This window comes from Phytophthora parasitica, assembly GCF_000247585.1.
Source record: "Phytophthora parasitica INRA-310 unplaced genomic scaffold supercont2.4, whole genome shotgun sequence".
NCBI classification, from domain to species: Eukaryota; Oomycota; class Peronosporomycetes; order Peronosporales; family Peronosporaceae; genus Phytophthora; species Phytophthora nicotianae.
The window spans coordinates 1,664,000-1,683,269 of record NW_008648990.1 but is presented as its reverse complement, the minus strand read 5'-3'; the positions used below and the strand labels follow the sequence as shown (position 1 = coordinate 1,683,269).

Below are 19,270 nucleotides of genomic sequence, written 5' to 3'. Positions count from 1 at the left end.
TGACCATACTTTCTTCTGTTAATATACTTGCTTTTGTATTACATACAAATCCACACACAGCGTCGGAAAAGTCGGAAGTCGGATAAATTTTGGTATGGTAGTAGTTACCAGCTTCGCCGTGGCACCGGCGTTGTCTGCAGCCGCCGCCCAATATACTACTTTTAACTACAGCAACATGTCTGTTTTTCCGTTCGCGGCTAGGGTTAAAAGGTTACGGAAATCACGACATTCTATTGGCTGCCCAGCCCGGCGGCCACCATTGGGTTTAAAACCTGTCAGAGCTGACGGCCCCATACGCCCACCCAGCGCGAATATTCGTTCTCATAGTTAACTTCGGCGTGGTAGACATAATACTTTGGAGTAGCATAGTTTCTGATATTTTCCCCGCATACCCTAGTATTGGAACTTGCTGTGAATTCCATCCAAAGGACGGTAGTAGCGTGATGTTCGACAGAAGATGACTCTGCAGTAAGACCTCGCTACAAAGGTACGTACCTTTGTCTTCGAGTTGGTTGCGGATGACGAATCATTCGTTCACGACATAGAACGCATAAAAGCTGCCGTCAACTCGGACAACTTCAGCATCTGCTGACATTCTTCATCAAAATCGTTCGAGTCCAGCCAACGCTCGAATGCACTCCTCAAGCCGCCATTCCAATCATTGTCAATGATCGAAAACCACGTCGTGTCGCGGTTGCGACCCTTATAAATAGTGGCTTGACGAAACAAGCCTTCGTACGTGAACCCGAGTCTAGGATTTCGTGATGGGAAGTTGCAGCTGTCACACTTCCACTCAAAGCGCCTGTACCCGAGCTGGAAGGCGTTGGCTGCCAATAGAGTTTTCCTCTGTCTTTTAAGCAAAGCAACATAATCTCAACCAAATATTGTAGAAATTATTTGCACGGTTTAGGACCATATTTTGGTATAGATTTCGTAAAAAGTTCCACACAATAAATGGGAGAGATTTCTATTTATTATATGAGGAAGTTCTTAAGAGAGTGGTCGCTAGCGTAACATCGCGTGTACGAACTGAGCCGTAAGTTCAGACAACCTTAACTTCTGCTGGCCATCTGCATCAAAATTGCTTCGCTCCAACCATTTCTCAAAGGCCTTTTTTAGCCCCCCCCCCCCCCCCTATTCCAGTCGACGTCAATGATGGAGAACCAAGAGGTGTCGCGGTTGCGCCTCTTGTACACGACGAGTTGGAGGAATGTGCCTTCGTACGTAAAGTCAAGTCGTGCGGCAGCGTTGCGTGATGGTTGGTTGAGGCTATCGCACTTCCACTCGTAGCGTCGGTAGCCGAGCTTAAAGCGTTGTCAGCAATCAGATACATTGTAGTGCATGCAACATTAGACCCAGCCAGCTCCAGCTATAAGTTGAAGCTGCAGACTACAGATCTCAGGAACAATCAACAATGCTGTTTACACGTTCGTCATCCTGGATGACAGGATCCCCGTAACGCCACACGTGATGACAGGCCTCGCGTCCAACCACTGCGGCTGCAGCGCAGCTACTACAACCACTACCATGTAGACTAGTAGCTCTCACTTCGCTATTTACTATCCAATACACCAACGGCTAAAACTTCCTGGGAGAACTGCCGGCTCCCCATCGTGTGTTTTCAGTTCCTGATTCACCACAAAAAATTCTTTAGCGGTGCTTTCGCTACTACACGACCATGACCAAGACGCGATCGACCTCGACTAACGCAGCGGACGACGACGGCCGCGACGCGATGCCAATCTTCACGCCGGTGCTACCACCACGCCTCTAGAGTACTTCTCATGCTTCGCTCGTCCAATGGCGCAAAGAACGCCGCGAGTATGAGAAGACCGTCCGTAACCGTGCCAAGGGCGGTGCCGAGGACAAAATCGTCCCCATTAGGACGACTTTCGACGAGGGTCTGCCTCGGATATGGTGTCGCCTACGTTGGCAGATTTCGATCGATGATGTCACGGATTAAGGGATCTTCACCGAGATTGACACGATCATCTCCAGTGTCAAGAACAACAACGTTCTTGATGGGGATGATGAAATGCGTGAAATGCTGCGCATGGATCTATCTGAAAGCGATGTGAGTGAGCGAATTATACAGTATTTCAAGCGCTGCCACGACATCATCGATGACCATGGCGGGCAGCAATTCTTTAGTGGGGACGATGGTAAACAACAGCTGTGCCGTGTCCTCATTGCCTCGTTAGAGCCTCGAGCTCTGTGAGAAGAAGTGGAACGTACAGTACGTTTCTAGGGTCGAGCTGTAAAATCCGACGAGGTTATCCTCCATCACTTAGTGTTGGAAAAGGCGCTCGACCAAGAAAAAACTACCAGAACCAACGACGCACCAAGCGCGATCGGAGTGATGGTGATTCGGGACGTGCGCCAAAGCGCGGACCGAGTAAATCTTCTTCCAAGAAACCCCGCCTAACCACTGAACGGAGCACTTCGAGCTCCAAACTACCTACGAAGAAGACATTTTCGGAACGAGCTCAAGTGCCACCCACTCCTTGTCCACATTGTGATGAGATGCACTGGTTGTCAGAGTGCCCAACGGCCGCTGATGATTAGAAAGTTGAAATCCGTCGTAGCTCTGCGAACAAAGAGCTAACGACGGAAATAAACGTGTGGTGGCAAGAATGAAGCGACTTCGTGAGTGTATCCCATCTCAAGAGAAGACTGTTCTTTTGAACGAAGAGGTTGTTGTTCCGTACTGTGCGGATGCTGGTGCGGACAGGACCGCCAAAAGCAAGCAACACGTGACCCAACTAATTCGTAGCGACACATCTATTAAGGTGACTCCACTCGATACTCCAATAGTGCACGTAGCTGTAGGCGACCATGAGGTCACTTCCACGCACTTCGTGCGACTGCGGCTGCGACTCAACACTGCTGCCGGACCAGTCGGCTTGCAGGAACCTGTTGATTGTCTGATAATTGAATGTGACGAACCCGAGTTCATCCTCAGTCAGGATGTTCTCAAATCGCTGGGGATCGACATCGACCAACAATTAGAGCAACTCGCAGGACGAGATGAAGGTGCAGACGAAAGTGAAGAAGATCTACAAGACGACCTACCGTCCCTCTCGCTGAGCTCAACCGTTCAAGATGCTCTTGAACGGATGGTTTCCTCAGCACTCGAGCAAGGATTCCCGAGCCACCTCGAGCAGCCGCTCCGGGCTATTGTGTTCAAGCACGACATATGGCGCCTAGAGCTAGGAAACGATCCTCCTGCCAATGTCGAGGCACTACGGATCCGACTCAAGGATGGAGCACGTGCTGTCGAGAGCAAGCCGCGGCCTTACCCACCAGCGGTACGTGCGTTCTTGCACGAGTTTAACGATAAACTTGTTGAACTTGGGTGGGTGTACGAAAACCCAGGCAGCCGCTGGGCTAGTTCAGTACTCCAGGTGCGCAAGCAAGGCGTGACCGGCCCTGAGTACAGACAAACATGCGACTACCGTCTAGTAAACGACCTCACCGAGGCACTCATTAGCACGATGCCTCATATGGCAACACTACTCGAGCACACTCGAGGCAAGAAACACTTCGGTTTGTTTGACCTATTGAAGGGCTTCTGGCAGCTACCTCTAGAGGAATCTAGCTAAGAATTCCTGGCGTACATAACTGACAACAAAATATACACTCCTCGTCGAGTTCCTCAGGGATGCTGTGATGCCGCAGTGCATTTCCAGCAGACGATGGAGCAGTGCTTCCAGTCGCTATTGTACCATTGCTTAGTTGTTTGGATCGATGATCTACTTCTATTTGCTGACGACGTAGACACCTACGTTTCGAAGTTAGAGAAATTCTTCGACTTGATTGCGGCTTTCAGGCTCAAGCTCAGTGCCAAAAAGAGCAGAATCTACCAACAATCGGTAAAGTGGTGTGGGCGTATCATCACATCTGATGGTATCGCTCACGACCCAGCACGCACCAATGCTTTACGTAGCATGCCATATCCAACGACCGCAGACCAACTACAGCAATTCTTATGTGCTGCCAATTGGATGCGCGAGTCGATGGCGGACTACGCTCGAACAGCTGACCCGCTGCAAAGCGACTTGATGCCGCGCTCAAAGGCAGCAAGCGCACGAAACGTGTTGCAGCCGGCATATCTATTGAATTGACGGACACTGAGCGTACTGCATACGACAAGATGAAGCAACTGCCCTCCACTTCAGCTACACTAGCACTACCCGACGACGACGCTACTACTGTCGTTTGCTCAGACGCATCCGATTGTGGTTGGTCGGTCATTATCACCCAGGTGAAGGACTTTGATCCTCGGAAACCAGTTACTACACAACAACACAAATTGCTCACGTGCCTCAGTGGTACGTTTAAAGGCTCACAGCTTAACTGGACTGTGATTGAAAAGGAAGCATACTAGCTTGACTACCTACTAATGCGGGTGCGACCATTCCGCCTCTACTGCGACCATCGTAACTTAATCCACGTCTTCGCTCCACATACGAGTATGAAGAAGCGCATTAGAGGCAAGTTGCTTCGATGGGCATTGAAGCTGATGCCCTACCGTTATATCATCGAGCATGTCGATGGTGTAGCAAATGTGTGGGCAGATATGCTCTCTCGGTGGGCAGGGCAATCAATGACTACAGTGAAACTGAAGCGATTTACCAAGAAGAGAAGCAAGAAGCAGAAGAACCCGACCAAGCCACATACAAGACAGATTCTTCGACCCCCTGGACGACGCTGAATTCGTCTGGCCATCACTGGACGAGATCCGAAGCGTCCGGCGACAGTACGAAGCACCTGTGGGGTCGACGCAAAACACAGACAAGGTTCTCAGAGTTGACCAGAGAATTTGGATTCCTACAGCATGTACTGAGCTCACACAGCGACTCTGTATCATTGCTCACTGCGGACCCCAGGGTCACCGCGGGGAACAAGCAATGGCTAATCACCTACGACGGTGTTCCACATACCAAATCTCAGAGGTGTCGTACACGCTTTCATAGCGACCTGTCTACTGTGCCCACACGTCAAAGGTAGCCAAATCGTTCACCGGCCATGGAGCGAGTGATGAACGAAACGGAGGCCTCCATTGGGATTTTTTTGTCCATGGGCGAATCGTTTGGTGCTAGTAAATATATGCTAGTACTAAAAGACCATGCCACACATTTCTGTGAGCTGGTGGTCTGTGACTCAGCCGACAGTGCTGTAGCCACAGCCGCTCTGCTGGACTGGCACAGCCGTTTCGGTATACCTCCTCAATGGGTCAGTGACAACGATAGTCATTTTAAAAACGAAGTCACCAGCAGACTTTTACCCTGGCTTATAGTCCATGGATCAACGGATCAGTAGAGCGCCTCAATCGCGATATCCTACAGGTCTTCCGTGCAATGATCCTTGAGTAAAAAATCTCTACAAAGGATCGGGTTTACCGTTCCGTTGGCGTTTCGACCTGCCTGCCGTTCTGCCCACAAGACATACTCCTGCATGTACTTGTTCACCACCTTGCTGTCCTTGTTCCTCAGCGGATGCACAGTGACAAAACGCGAATAACCATCCATTATCACCAACACAGCCTCATATTGAGTTGCATTGTACTTGCCTGGAAACAAAAGATCTGTATACACTACTTGGTTGGGCCTCTTCAGTCCACGATCCAGCTTCTTCCTGTGTGGTATCATCTTCTGTTTTCCAATATGACAAGCATCGCACGTATCTTGCTGTCGCTGCGTCAACATCATTCCCTGCACCAGCTCCTTGTCGACCATAGTCTTCAAATACTGCGGGCAGATATGACACAGTCTCTCATGCCAAAGCTGCAGCGAACCAACACCTTGAGCCATAGTGTGATTACACAAATGCTGCTTCTTCTGGGATCACTCTTGCTCTCTGGGTCGGATTCGCTACCTGGAATCCCCAAGTTGCATCCTACAGCGTCGCAACAGCCACAGTCCTTCCCTCTCTCAAGATGTGAAATTTCTCGTTTCATTATCGAGTTCCAGGGTATAACCCTGCTCAAAGGCTAAACCCGGAGAAAACAAGCCATACTCAGCGTCCAAAATATATAGTACTCCATTGAGATAGCTCACTATTTGTTCTGCATTAACCTCTGTCGTAAATGCTACTGTTCCCATTCCAGCTATGCGGGAAGCAATTGTAGATGTAACTCCTCGGATATGTTGCAACTGCTCCGAGTCTGCCGTGTACGACACGAATTCAGCGAAATTCCCCGTGACGTGCCAGTTGGAAGCCGTATTCAGATACCGCCACCCGCCATTAGATCGTCCAGCTTCTTGATCACTGTCCTCCAGATGTGCCTCAACACTGTCTGCCTCAGCCTCACGTGCTGGGTCTTCGTCACTCACTACTTTGTCGTCGCTCACAATTCCAATATCATGTGCATCATCAGTGTGAAGGTCTTGACCTTCGACATGATCTTCAGCTTCTCGAACTGCCTCCCCATGCACAGATACATCCACTCCATGTGCTCCACCGTGTTCCCGAGGGACGTCATGTACTTCATGAGGCTGTGCAACCCCAGCTACAACACCCTCGTCCAGCTCATGGTTCATCTGCACTTGTCCAGTGGTTTCCTGCCGTAGCGTGCAGTTCCCGCGTGGCTTGCGCTTCTGTTCAGCGTCATCAGCCTTCTCCTGCACCTTCGACTTGTCAGGGCAATTTGACCGTATGTGATCTTCACTGCCACAAGAATAGCATTTCCGTACTTTCTTGGATCCACCAGTCTTGTCCTCCTGAGAGCCTCATTTGCCCTCACTGCCTTTGCAATGTCCTCCTCGCTGGTTACTCTCTTCTCACCGCGCTTGCCCCGGAACTCTTTTTGCCGAGCAGTCGCTGCAAGAATCAGCTCTCGAACCTTCTTAGGTGAGTATATACTTGGATCTGCACCATAGTATATTGAGGACTTCAGATTTTCAAACTCAGTTTGATCAGGCAAACTCTGCAGTAGCATGTCCACCATCGTGGTGTCCGCAACCGTATGATTTAAGTCGGCCAACTCAGTCTTGAGGTTAAACATCTTGCAAAGATGAAGGTTGGCGTCACCTCCAGGGGCGAGCTTCATGCTCCAAAGCTCGTTCTCTACGCGACGGATCGTGTACGCCTTAATGGCTTCACTCTGCTTTCCTTCGTATAAGTTGCAGAGCTCACTCCACATTTCCGATCCGGCCTTCTTGTCACGTATCTGATGCAGGACGTCTGCCGGTACCGAAGTACCAATCAAGCGCATGATCTTCAGCTGCTTCTTCTCGAACTCCTCTTTCTTCTCTGCACTTGCAGTAGTCAGCATCGCCTTGGTCAAATCACCAACCGCGATGTCCTTGAGGTCTTGTTCCTTGAAGACATGCATCAGCGCCCACTTGTACGTCTGCCAATCTTTGCCGTTCCAGTTTTTCAGCACTCCTTCACTTGAATACTTCAGTGGCTTCGTCTTTGGGCTCATAACCCTATTGGAACTCCGTTCCTAGTCAAGCAACACTTCGGACTCGTGAAGAAATATGAAGACTGACTTATTTAAGTGCTAGTCCTGCTCTTCCGGAGCTACTACCAACACTCACGGGTTCAACCCCGCTCCCGTACAATGACCTGGCCCAACTGATTCTCATCTCATGTGTCCATGTCCCGTTGTGCCTGGCCTCCAATATGAATTCCAACAGTTCTGGTTCAGGAACGTACCTGGCTCAAGTGCTCTAGCTCCTCTGCAGTGTATCGGTGTCCTCCGTATCCTCACGGAGGCGGGTACTGTGCGCTGATCTTCGTGGAAAGATGCTCTTTCCTCGCGTTTCTTCAAAAATATTTTCGCCCTTTCACAATAAATAGGTTCCACCTCAAAAAATACTGGTACGGCACCTATTTCTTTTGCCGATTTAAAAATCGGTAAATTGCCACCTCTTCTCCCTCCGTGCAACATTTACGAAAAAAAATAGGTTAAAAAAACTAGATCGGTTTTCTATTTGGACATCACTCTTATGGGCTATGAGGTCCCTGTTTCGGGAAATACCCTCTGTGCTATTCTCTCATCCGAAATTATCATAAGCTTATGTGCAGATTTGCTTGGAGATCTCGGAAATATACATTGAGTCAATGACTTGCTTGGTATTAATAAAAAAAAATTGCTTGAAAAAATAACTCTCGACCAGTTGGGTTGTCGTGTGATGACCAATGAGGTGCTCGGCGAGCTCAGTTTGAGTGAGAGGGCGCCTTGAGAGGTTTGTAGTCAAAGTCTGGGTGGCTGAACTGGCGATCCGGATTTATAAGCAGGTATTGACTACTAAGCTGGAGTGGTTTACTGAAAAACCATCAGAATTCCCGCGATACCATAGCTCACGCGTATAGTCGGTAGTTATGCATCTCAAAGGAACTTATTTCAAGGTCTTCAATCAATTTTCTCTCCTGCATCGAATCACCAGACCGGTTTGCAACAAGATCATACCCTGCTCTTGTTGTTTGGTGAGTATCAACACGGACAGTATTAGGTCTCTGACGACTTCGGTCACGCAATTGATCACGTGGAAAATACGCCCTGGCAAGCACTTGACAGGCCTTTAAGCACACCACGAAGCTCCATTTTTATTTTTTTAAATAATGCGTTCACTTTGGTCTTGATGACCTCTGCATCGTTGTTCCCATCTATTGCACATTTCTTCCTACCATCGATTCCTGGTGATTTATTCTTAAAGTCCCGGTACTTAACCCTCTACGCGATCTCTTGCTTGGCCCTATTTCCATTTATTACGCACTAGTAGTACTATGCTGGGTGCCTTGATTCTTACCCTTCATGGTGCGCTTAAAAGTGTGCCAACTGCTTGCCAAGGTTATTTTTCCACGGGACCAATGGCGAGACCAAAGTCGCCAGAGACCTAGTTTAATGATTACCGTGGTTTCTGCAAGTGAGGTCTAATTTGGCAGACCTCCGTAGACCTTTATTAAAGTATGCCGTACAGTGCTGCATCACCCATATTTGCTCTATCGTGCCCGTATCCAACCAGTATTCGAGGTCAAATGACGAAATTGATGATGGCTGAGGCCCATCCAGATGTTTATGACCAAAACAAAAAAAAGCTCACGTCAGTGCCAGCCCTTACTTTATTGTCACTTCACGTTAGCGTGTTTCAGTGGCAAGTCGGAAAGTACGCTTTACTTGAAGAGGATGATGAAACAGCAATTCTGAAAGACGCATTCGCGCTTATCGACGCCTGCGATGGGTTTACAAGTGAAGGAGATAGCAACAACGACAGCATGGCGTTGGGGGAAGTTGACAAATCCAAGCTACTCTGGAGGTCAAGAGGAAAACCGGGTCGATCGAAAAATAAAGTGTACAAACCAGTGACCAAAACGATGCGGATACGACGCCCAGAGACGTCTTCTACAGCATTCCAACGTCGCAAAAAGGCTGAGCTTGGTGCTCTGCGTGCTGAAGCGGCCGTACTGGAGATTCGCCTCAGTGGCCTAAAGCAGAAAAATCAAAACCTTATGGACCAAGGTTTGAATAGAAGCGAAACGGACACGAGGAGTGGACATTCTGACCGTCAAACGGTGGAGCTCAGTTGGCTCGAGGAAGCTGTGAAGCAGTACCGGTGTCGCCTGGCAGCTGAACAGTGTAACAGAACATTGAGAGATATTTTAGCGACCCAAAGCCGAATATCTTGCGAGCTTCGAGCGGTTTTATATCAGCGAGATGCTCTCAAGGTGAGTACGTATGCAATCGTGGCGATTCTTGCGTGATAATTGACTTTTTGACTTGATTCATTATTCTGAAGGGAATGGATGTCGTATTTGGAGATGCACAAAGATGATATACGAAGCCAGGTTACCAATAAAGTTGAGTTGAGTACGTAGGATAGGTTGGAGCGCTTGTGATTGATCGTTATCGCACGTTACCGACAAACAACTTTGGATATGTTGTTGGCCTCAGCTAATCCACAACACCTTAAAATGAAGGACAAGCAATGGGATCAAAGGTTAGCGCCTGGCTTGACACTATAATCAAGAACTTTCTTAATTGTCATTTACTATTTTAAGTGTTCAATACGTGGTATAGTTTTGTAAGTGCCTACTGTTGTCCACAGGGCGAAAATGTACCATCAATGTTGTCAGAAAGGACAAACACCAGTGAGTTTTGTCCATGATTTAGCAACAAAAAAATCCATTTAGCTTGAGTTCATAATACACTTTACAGATCTATTTGCCAGGAGTATCTGTTATAGGTGACATTTCGCAATTAAGCTGGAACGAATACAAACAAGTATTTTCTGGGCAAACATATTGTACTTAAGCTAGTTTTTTCTTGGACATAAATTGCTGGGATTGTCGGAGCATGCGCAGATATGTGCGCCGGTCGCCCTTCTTTCATCCCGCTGGATCTCCACAATTTTTAGGTATAGCGATCCTTGTTGGTGCAAAAAATATATATCGCGTTAATGACAGCAACGACAACAGTTGGGTTTGCATTACTGTAGGCTGAGCCTCATTTAAAGTGAGCAACCGAGAACCTAAAATCTCCTCGAATATAGAGGCGGTTTAAACTGTGGATCATGACGAACACGAATGGTTTAGAATGTGAATGCACTAATGTGCCAGCGATAGAGGTGGGATTGCTGTAGATGCAGTGATTGGAAGGGACCAGTTGAAGCGGCACACACGACAAAGCATGGGAGATACATGTACATGGAACTTTTACTACGCGACGGGCAGCTACGTACTACTTAATAGGGATCTTTCTGCAACTGCAATCGATCTGGACCCCGGGTGTTTATGCCGGGTTTTCCATCACATAAACATATATGCAAACACGGAATCCAAAACCGCTCACTTAAATATGTTTTTCCTGCCTTTCAAACAGGTATGTACTTTGACAATAGTGATATTAGTGTATGTATTGATTGAGAGTAAATGAACAGGCGTTGCGTGTTCGATACTGTACTGCATCAACTTGAGCACTCATACATACAAAACGCCCAGGTGAAACACGTGCACGTGCAATGGTAAAGAATCTTGCCTCACCGACCGTTACAAAAACGCCGAGGGTGCCGGTTTTTGGTTGGTATTCCTTTGCTGTGTCCACATGGCTTGTTGGCGTGTGATCGAGTGGAATTAGTTTGATTTTATTAAACTGTTGATTAGTGTTTTGCCGGAGTCACCATCCCTAGCTCCACTAAGGGGAGTGCCTCTTCTACTAGAGGAATGGCGAGTGGACTACAGATTTCCCCGGCAAATCCACAAAGGTGGGACCAATAAATCGTCCGAGTTTACAAAGTTTACACAGGAAATCTGATCCAGGAAAATGTATTGATTTATTAGAAGTTTTAGCAAGAATATGACGCTCTCGCCATTTTGCATACCTCGATCTTCTGCCCAATTGTGAGGCGGACGTACGTGCTCTTGGCCTCTTGTCTGTTCTTGGGTTGCGAGGGCATGGGGAAATTAGTAAATGGTGGCACCTTAGTACGTGTAGGTAGGCACTGCAATACATTATGTTCATCCTGAGCCTTTCATTTGCTCCTGTAATGCAGCAACTTGCACATGCATGGCATTTCCTGCGAGATGACCAATTTCCCGCCAAATTTAAATTAATTCAGTACGCGTCCTGTCTAGTGCTGCCCATCTCTCTTCGCGTCTGACCACTGACTGCACGAGGAATATCAACGACTGCAGTTGTGGATTTGCCGGGGAATTCTGTACTGCATACAGTACACTACACTGTAGTATTCTGCAAAGCAATGTTTACAAAGTGCTGACGAAGACACAGTACGTTTTCACAGCAACGCAGGTTGTAGTATGTATTTAACCCAGTAGATACCATGGGCGGGGTATATGACAGGGATGCTGAAGCTGCCTTGGGGTCAGTAGGCGTTGCACTACGGACGAGACTCACCGAGACGCACTTCTGAATTTGCACAACTAAGACCACGTGAAGGTACTTGTGCAATGGCCTTGCTGCCTCAAGACGACGAGATGGCGACAGTTGAGGAAGTTTTTGCGTTCATCGACTCGTTCCAGTGGGATGACGAACGGCCCGACCAGGTGAAAACCGCTGACCCACCTTTAGACTCCTCATTTGAGCCTCCAAATCCAAAAGACCGAGGGATGCCTATGCCGCTTAAATCGGTTGACAGTGACCCAAAACCAAAACCCAAGCGCAAAAGAATCCGAACTGGTTGGAGCTCGTCAACCGGACTTCAACGACGCAAGCGCGCAGAACTCGAGTTCCTTAGAGCACACGTCAAGGAACTTGAAGCCTACGTGGAGCAACTAAAGCGGGGTGACTCCAGGTCCAAGGTGACTTCAGTCAAAAAGGATCACCTTTCTGTCGACTGGCGAGAGGTGGCATTGGAGGAGTTTGACGAACGGAAGAAGTCCGAGGAGACCAACCGGGTCCTCAAATCAATCCTAAAACAACTGGAACTAGTAGGTCAGAACCTGAGTTACTAAGCGAGCGTATCCATTGCAGTTTTATTCACACGTAACCTTTATGATATGTATGTGTTGATCTAGTCGTGCCAGTCTTCGTGATCTGCCGTACACACTTCATTTTTAGTCACATAGATAAGATCCTCATAGTACAGAGTTTGCTCACGTAAGCTCAAGCTTACGGAAACACAGCAAGCCAATAAAACCGCTTATGACAGCACATTTTGATTTCTAAACTGTCAATACATAGTCATTCAGCAATATCGTGATCACAGCCTGCAAAATGGCGAAGCTTACCTAGGAAAAATCGTTATATACATGCAGTGGCTTTTTCAATCAGTTGACATAGCAATTCAAATGTGTGAGAAATGCACCGTTTTCGTATCCTCAAACCAGACACTTTGATCCAATTATTATTTACTTGATTCAAAACAATAATTGAATATATATTTAAATAAGTTTTATCCAATCACCGACGGAAAGACATTTCGTTGGTTAAAATGCGTACAATGATGGCTGATGATTACGCCTTGCAACGTTTGTGTTTGCCACTTAATCTAGCGGAATCGACCGTCATTCCTCAATTCCCAAAATGAGCAGCATTTTGGTCACTGATACCGACGAGTCTGCGACGCTGGAGGCGACTCTGGCCTTCCTAGACGCATGGGAGGCCCCCACCACAAAGCGCAGCTTCGATCCGACCGTCTCCAGCTTCCATACACCGGCTCGATGCCTCACGCCGCAGCAGAAGCAACAAGACCAACACTCTCGACGCAAGAAGCCTCGCCGCAAATACCCCAACAGCTCGTCCACTGTGCTGCAGCGCCGAAAGAAAGCGGAAATCCTGGCGCTACGGACACAAGTGGAGCAACTCGAGTTGCAGTTGACGCAACTTAAGCAAGTCCCAGCCGCCAAGTACGCTCTGAACGACGTTGAAGGCGCGCTCCTAGTAGAACCAAGTCATTCGCCGATAGGTTGGGCTGAGCAGGCTACGGTGCAGTATAGAGGCCGATTACAGTCTGAAAAGACCAATATTAAGCTGAAGAGCATTATGGCCAATCAGATCAAGGTCAGCGAAGCTCTGAGAACGCTGCTACAGAAGACGGCAGCGATGGAAGACATGGACTTCTTGCACCCAGATCCGTGCAAACCATTGGCTGATGGACTAAGCAGCATGGAACTGCTGGAAAAAAGGGTGGAGAGTCTCTATTTGGATGCTGATGCTGTTTTTAAGCCCGAGAGGATGAACTCGATCAGTGTGGAAGCGATGGTGAAGCAGAATCAATCTCTAGGCAAGACGGTGGAGATTATTTCCACTACACCAATGCTGTGTCCATTGAAGGTGGCGAGCGATACGCTTTGGAACTGGTTCTCTCTGGCCAAGGTACAGTATGCAACATTTTTTTTTTTAATGTTTTTACTTTTACTAAGATTTACTTCTTTTTTTTTTTACAATACAGCCCGTGCGAGAGCGGACAAACATTCTTGAGAGAAATTATACGCTTTTATTGGAGAGTCAGATCGGCACGTTGGAATTTAGGAAACAGAACTTTGTGCGGAGATTCGAGGAGACCGACCGCGTGGTGGTTATTTGGGCCGACATCTTACGGTTACCGAAGCACAAGTTGCAGTTTCGTAACCAGACATGGATGTTCATTACGCCGTCGGCGGACGCTCCCAACGACGCGTCGGTGCTTCGAACATTTCAGCAGCTGTTTGTCGACAACGATGAAAGTCATCAAGTGCAAGGCGCTTCCTTCGCTGAAAAATCGGCTTTCCAGGAACTCAGCAAACTCTACCGCCGCTTTCTACAGTCCCAGCAGAGAGTGATGCTGGAAGAGACTCGAGCCGGTGCAAATGCATTTGGAATTACTGTGTAGCGTAGCATTTGTGTGCATTTCGATAATTTCGCCCTCGATTAAGACAATTCCCATAAATTTTGAGCAACTCATAAAAAAAAACCAAATATGTTAGAAAGGTCAAATTGGTGCAACTGCCGTAGCTGACAAGCGAAGGCACAGGTGAGACCATGGGACTTGGAGAGTGTCCCTGAGGGAGTTGGCATGCGTCTCAGGAAGTGTCAGACTGAACTTTACTCACTTGGACCTCGCCAATCGCTGTCGTCAGCTCCATTCACGCCAGTTTTGGGGTCTTCATAATCATGTATGCGCATCAACATTTTGTCATCGTAATCATGTCAGTCAATGGACAGCACCACCCCATTGTACGATTAACGCTAGGACTGCTATTCTCCTCGCAGTTACCAAAGATGAGTTTTTCAGCCAAGGAGGAGGCTGCTATGCCGTCGCTGGAGGAGGTAGTGGCTTTCATTGACTCGTGGGATTCGGGGAACACCAGTCCGGGCGACGTCACAACCAGCGAGAGTGAGACCGACCGCTCTCCATTCAGTAAAGAAGACGTCGATTCTGTGCTGCTAGACTCGCAGGATGGTGTACTACAAGATGCAAGTTTTCTACCAAAGGAGACACTAGAACGCAACAGCAAGAAACCCATGAAGAAGAAGCGAAAGAAGACTCCAGGGGCGTCCACGCGACTGCAGCGGCGTAAAAGGGCAGAGATCTTGGCCTTGAGCGCTCTGAGCGAGCAACTGGAAGGGCGATTGGAGCAACTCAGACGCGATCAGGACGAATTTGACCCTTCAAGTATGTTATTGACTCAAGGTGGGTCTTCCTGGTCTGCGATAGCTGCAATTCAGTTCCAAGAACGACTCCAGTCCGAAGTGATTAACCAAAGACTGCGCGCTGTCCTCACGGAGCAAATGAAGATCAACAAGGCGCTATGTGACGTCTTCCGGGCGCAAACTTCTTTGGGCGTAAGTGAATTGTTTGGTATCATTGTGTTCGATCAGACTAACACATTATTTTTGTGTATTCAGAACTTGAATGTATTTTTCGGGGAACCAGGACCCCCGGTACAATATCCGGTAGCAGACAACTCTTGTGCTATGATCGGTGAGCTTGAAAAGAAGGTGGAAGGCTTGTATCTCGACTCGGCAGCGGTATTTCAGCCCCGTGGAGTCCCTTGCATCAATACTACTTTGCACGTTAAGCAAGAACAAGATCGCGGCAACGTTTTCGAGATCACTAGTACAACTTGCCTGCCGTGTTCAGTACAGGAAACAAGCGCAATGTTCTGGAGAGATTTCCTGACAATTCATCAGACCAACGACAAATCCTATCACTTCGTACGTAGTAGTTGCAGGGCTGCATCGTTAGTAATTTTTGTATTTAACTTTATTTTTTTTGTACAGCTTCGGCAGCGCAAACCGGCTTCTGTTGAGAAGAGTTTCAAGTGGGTACTTCGCAGTGAGGCGACAGTGAGGGAGATCAACGGGTTTGCGTTCGTGCGAAAGATTGAAGAGCCCAACCGTGTTGTTCTCGTCGAGGCAGATCGCTTTGTACTGCCGACGGAAGGTCTTCACTTTCGGATTCAACGCTGGACCATCATTACACGTTCCGAGGACGGATCAAGGCCCGGGTCAATTGTTCGTACGCTGATCCAGCTCCGCGCCGAGTACACTGAAGAGTTCGCACCCACGAAAAATGACCTTCAACAAGTGAAAGATTTAGTGCTAGGAACTCTGAGTTCGAGGTTGCGAGGATATCTCCAACAGCAACAAGGGAAATTTGAGAGGGAAGCTGAGCAGCTCCGCATGACCACAACTGCAAATTGAAAACTCATTAGTAAAATTGGAGATATAAGGTTAATTGCAAGTTATTGTCTTCTTATGCTTGAGCTAGCTTTGCGACCTGGATTGGACCCTTGAGATTCGGTCATGTTCCCATGCTGTAAGAAGTCACAGCTGCGTGTATCTTCCAGCGATTTGAGGCTGAGTGGTGGATCGTACGAGCTTAGATGGACTAGTGAAAATGGTGGTTCATCCGCTCCTTGAAGGGTTCACACGATGGTAGCCAGCCGCCCGTCGCCCGAGTTTGCATCTGTATGGTATGTTTATCGTTATTCGCTGGTCCATTCATTTATCTTGAAGAATCCAAGTAAAACAGTCTTTTACAAAATGTACAGTAAGAAACACTGGTGCATCAAGTGATTTATCGAGTTGCTGCAGCCGTCGTTTGCAGATCTCATCAACACTTTTCCTGTCGACACGATTGCCACGACAATGAACACGAAAATACAATTGGGTACATGTGCATTAATTACAATAGGTAATGTGTATCGGATACCGTAGATGTACCAATTCGCTCCTCCCGCTGTACAGGACCAGGAGTTGCTGGCACCGTCGTGAACTTTCGTTGTCCGCCTGCAACAGGACGCTTTCTGATGTGGCCAACTCTTTCAACAACCGACCAACTTGGTCGGTTGTAAAGATCGTAAGGATCCATCTCATATAGACATCGGCGAGCGAGCGCATCAACCTGATGAGCTTCTTGCTTGATGAAGAAGAGAAAATGGCGACCCTCGAGGAGCTCTTTGCATTTATCGATTGCTCGGATGGGCTCGCTCAACCTACTGAAAATGGAGCCTGCGCATGCATTACCGAAACCAGCGAATCCCCTATAGTTGTGGATGAAGAAAAGTCGATCCCAGCTTTGCACACCGATATGAGTGTGCAGAAGAAGACCCCGCGGCGACGTAGAAAAAGAATTGGATGGAGCTCATCTACAGGCTTGCAGAGGCGCAAGCGAGCCCAACTGCAGTTCCTCAGACAGCATGCTCAGAATCTGGAGACGTATCTGCAACAGCTTAAGACCTCTCTCAAACCACCTTTTGTCTGCCCCACGATGGCAACGCGAAGTCAGTGGAAAGAGCTTGCAACGGCCGAGTTTTCGGAGCGACTTCGTTCGGAGGAAGTCAACCGCTCACTGAAGACAATCATGAACAGCCAGTTAGAGATGAACAAAACGTTGAAAAGTGTTTTTGAAGAGGGTATCACGTCTTCAGTTGATTTCGAGGGATGAAGTTCGTGACTTGAGAGCAAAAAACAAAACACCCGCATGAGGATACTGCAGCAAGTGTTGCAAGACGTTTAAAAACTCGATTCGATCTTCATCAATCTTACATGTTAGTCGAGGCGATTTTTTTGAAGCCTTATGAAGTGAATCGACCTGCATGAGGCACTATTTGTATTCGATTACGATGATCACCGAGCTCAACATGAGAATGCTATGTGGCCTCGGAAGACAACAGCGTGGTCACGCTACACCTCGAGCTCTACATGTAAACATAAGTATACCTGACGTTAATCGATGGAGGTTCAAATGCAAGTTGTAGTGACAACCCCTTTGCTGCGCGATGGCTGGAGGATAGAGTTCCTGTATTCATGTAGTACCGTTTCCTGGAGCAAAGATGTACGTCAAGACGTCGCGATACATCGACAAATACAGTCAATCTACTTTACCGGTAGATCCAAGAGTCTGGGGCCAAGTGATTGCTTCGTACAGTCACTATACTATACTATAGTGTGGAACATGATCATATAGAATGCGTATGTACATGTGCGATCTGTTGATACGGCAAGGTAGACGAAGCGAGTTTGTGGTTGAAGTATTCCATTGCTGTGTCCACTAGTCGTCGTCAATCAGCATCGTAATCTGGTTTGTCCTCGTAAACATACCCGAAACTTTACCGATTGTGTCATTCCAAGTGATTGGACGCGTCCATTTTGTTTCGAGCGAAACGTGTAAACGTTATGGCTTACAAAGAGCGACTGGCGTGAGGAAGACGTGGTCGGAACGACAGGCCGCAATAACGATGCATGTAATACTCTGCTTGCGTCCATCTTCGCAAATCTGAGAGAATATAGCGCCCGAAAGAGTGCAACTTGGCAAGGTCCACAGCTCTTTCGACGGATCCGTATCTACACCTTACGGGATCTTTGGCAGGACCAACATATGCGTCGTGAGGCTGATGAACAAAATACCAATACATAGACGTGTGAACTAGAGAAATCGTCGTCATTTCTTCGGTGGTACATGGAAGCGGATGGTTGTGCCGAAGTGAAGGGTGTCCGTCGAACAGACCTTAGCAGTGGGAAGTTCCACTCACTTGAAAAAGCGCACGCTCAAGGACGGACCAGATGAGCAGCGAGGTACAAGAAGACGTGGAAATGGCGACGTTGGAGGAGCTCTTTGAGTTCATCGATTGCTGCGTGTGCCCCGACGTCTTCACCGAGAACATCGACACTTCTGATCCTTGGTGTGAGCACGCCATGCTGCCACCTCTCGAATTCTCGACAACTACTGCACAAGGCTCACCTACGACAATTGACCGAGCTTCTCGATCACCTGAGAGCAACGCGCCGGCCACTAAGCCGAAGCGTAGACGAAAGCGAACGGGCTGGAGCTCGTCGACGGGACTGCAGCGACGTAAGCGCGCGGAGCTGCAGTTCTTACGGGAACACGTCCGTGACCTCGAAGAGTACGCGGAACGACTCAAGAAACGAGTTGGGCTGACGAGTGTAGAAGATGAGCTAACGGTCAATTGGCAGGAAATTGCTGCAGTTGAGTACGCGGAACGCCAGAAAGCGGAGGATCTCAATCGGAATCTACGGAGAGTCATGGATAATCAACTGCAGCTTAGCGCGGCATTTAAACGTATGACAGACCAAAATGCGCTTGTTTGAATAATTGAAATACATAAATGACCATTTACCATGTCGTAGGCAATAATCGAAATTATTTGTTAGTATAATGACTGGACTTTTCTATGAACTTTGCACCACTTGGCCAGAGACAGATTTCATCAGGTAGTCGGTACCTCTACGACTACAGCGTTGTGTCGGTTCTATCGCGCAACTTTGGTGAAGCAGCTACTCTAAAATAAAGCACACTAAAAACCCAACAAAAAATGCCACAATTTTTAAGCGTCGTGTTTCCGAAAATGTTCGGTCCAT

The 19,270-nt window shown here is 47.9% G+C and overlaps 9 protein-coding genes across 10 annotated transcripts; 7 read left to right on the top strand and 2 right to left on the bottom strand.

Annotated features, from left to right (window-relative positions):
- Window positions 1–1,678: 1,678 nt before the first annotated feature.
- PPTG_03471 (hypothetical protein) lies at window positions 1,679–2,218 on the top strand (the record flags this gene model as incomplete). The annotated part of the gene is made up of 3 exons (XM_008896146.1): window positions 1,679–1,753; window positions 1,823–1,901; window positions 1,965–2,218. The coding sequence occupies 3 exons, from the start codon at window positions 1,679–1,681 to the stop codon at window positions 2,216–2,218; spliced, it is 408 nt and encodes a 135-aa protein (XP_008894394.1).
- Window positions 2,219–5,933: 3,715 nt separating this feature from the next.
- Window positions 5,934–7,429, bottom strand: PPTG_03470 (hypothetical protein; the record flags this gene model as incomplete). The annotated part of the gene is made up of 2 exons (XM_008896145.1): window positions 5,934–6,669; window positions 6,696–7,429. 2 exons carry the CDS (start codon window positions 7,427–7,429, stop codon window positions 5,934–5,936), a joined length of 1,470 nt encoding a protein of 489 aa, XP_008894393.1.
- A 1,574-nt stretch (window positions 7,430–9,003) lies between these two features.
- PPTG_03469 (hypothetical protein) lies at window positions 9,004–9,782 on the top strand (the record flags this gene model as incomplete). Its single annotated transcript, XM_008896144.1, has 2 exons — window positions 9,004–9,675; window positions 9,747–9,782. The coding sequence occupies 2 exons, from the start codon at window positions 9,004–9,006 to the stop codon at window positions 9,780–9,782; spliced, it is 708 nt and encodes a 235-aa protein (XP_008894392.1).
- Window positions 9,783–11,291: 1,509 nt separating this feature from the next.
- On the bottom strand, window positions 11,292–11,402 carry PPTG_21308 (hypothetical protein; the record flags this gene model as incomplete). The annotated part of the gene is made up of 1 exon (XM_008896561.1): window positions 11,292–11,402. The coding sequence occupies one exon, from the start codon at window positions 11,400–11,402 to the stop codon at window positions 11,292–11,294; it is 111 nt and encodes a 36-aa protein (XP_008894809.1).
- A 244-nt stretch (window positions 11,403–11,646) lies between these two features.
- On the top strand, window positions 11,647–12,417 carry PPTG_03468 (hypothetical protein; the record flags this gene model as incomplete). The annotated part of the gene is made up of 1 exon (XM_008896143.1): window positions 11,647–12,417. The coding sequence occupies exon 1, from the start codon at window positions 11,914–11,916 to the stop codon at window positions 12,415–12,417; it is 504 nt and encodes a 167-aa protein (XP_008894391.1). The 5' UTR covers window positions 11,647–11,913.
- A 549-nt stretch (window positions 12,418–12,966) lies between these two features.
- On the top strand, window positions 12,967–14,379 carry PPTG_03467 (hypothetical protein). Its single transcript, XM_008896142.1, has 2 exons — window positions 12,967–13,780; window positions 13,857–14,379. Exons 1-2 carry the CDS (start codon window positions 12,989–12,991, stop codon window positions 14,274–14,276), a joined length of 1,212 nt encoding a protein of 403 aa, XP_008894390.1. The 5' UTR covers window positions 12,967–12,988; the 3' UTR covers window positions 14,277–14,379.
- A 211-nt stretch (window positions 14,380–14,590) lies between these two features.
- Window positions 14,591–16,150, top strand: PPTG_03466 (the record flags this gene model as incomplete). Of its 2 annotated transcripts, XM_008896141.1 has the most annotated exons (3): window positions 14,591–15,229; window positions 15,293–15,601; window positions 15,668–16,150. In XM_008896141.1, the coding sequence occupies 3 exons, from the start codon at window positions 14,591–14,593 to the stop codon at window positions 16,088–16,090; spliced, it is 1,371 nt and encodes a 456-aa protein (XP_008894389.1). In that variant the 3' UTR covers window positions 16,091–16,150. The 2 variants fall into 2 exon arrangements, with proteins under 2 accessions (XP_008894389.1, XP_008894388.1); XM_008896140.1 differs by having other exon boundaries at window positions 15,293–16,150.
- A 624-nt stretch (window positions 16,151–16,774) lies between these two features.
- PPTG_03465 (hypothetical protein) lies at window positions 16,775–17,495 on the top strand. The gene has a single exon (XM_008896139.1). It carries the CDS (start codon window positions 16,797–16,799, stop codon window positions 17,334–17,336), a length of 540 nt encoding a protein of 179 aa, XP_008894387.1. The 5' UTR covers window positions 16,775–16,796; the 3' UTR covers window positions 17,337–17,495.
- Window positions 17,496–18,338: 843 nt separating this feature from the next.
- On the top strand, window positions 18,339–19,049 carry PPTG_03464 (hypothetical protein). Its single transcript, XM_008896138.1, has one exon. The coding sequence runs from the start codon at window positions 18,455–18,457 to the stop codon at window positions 18,998–19,000; it is 546 nt and encodes a 181-aa protein (XP_008894386.1). The 5' UTR covers window positions 18,339–18,454; the 3' UTR covers window positions 19,001–19,049.
- The last annotated feature ends 221 nt before the right edge of the window (window positions 19,050–19,270 follow it).

What these genes read in the sequence shown, in the direction of transcription:
- PPTG_03465 (XM_008896139.1), top strand. Translation starts at nt 16,797, where the DNA reads ATGAGCTTCTTGCTTGATGAAGAAGAGAAAATGGCGACCCTCGAGGAG.
- PPTG_03464 (XM_008896138.1), top strand. Translation starts at nt 18,455, where the DNA reads ATGAGCAGCGAGGTACAAGAAGACGTGGAAATGGCGACGTTGGAGGAG.
- PPTG_03467 (XM_008896142.1), top strand. Translation starts at nt 12,989, where the DNA reads ATGAGCAGCATTTTGGTCACTGATACCGACGAGTCTGCGACGCTGGAG. An exon ending in ACTGGTTCTCTCTGGCCAAG is followed by an intron (nt 13,781 to 13,856) that starts GTACAGTATGCA and finishes TTTACAATACAG; the next exon opens with CCCGTGCGAGAGCGGACAAA.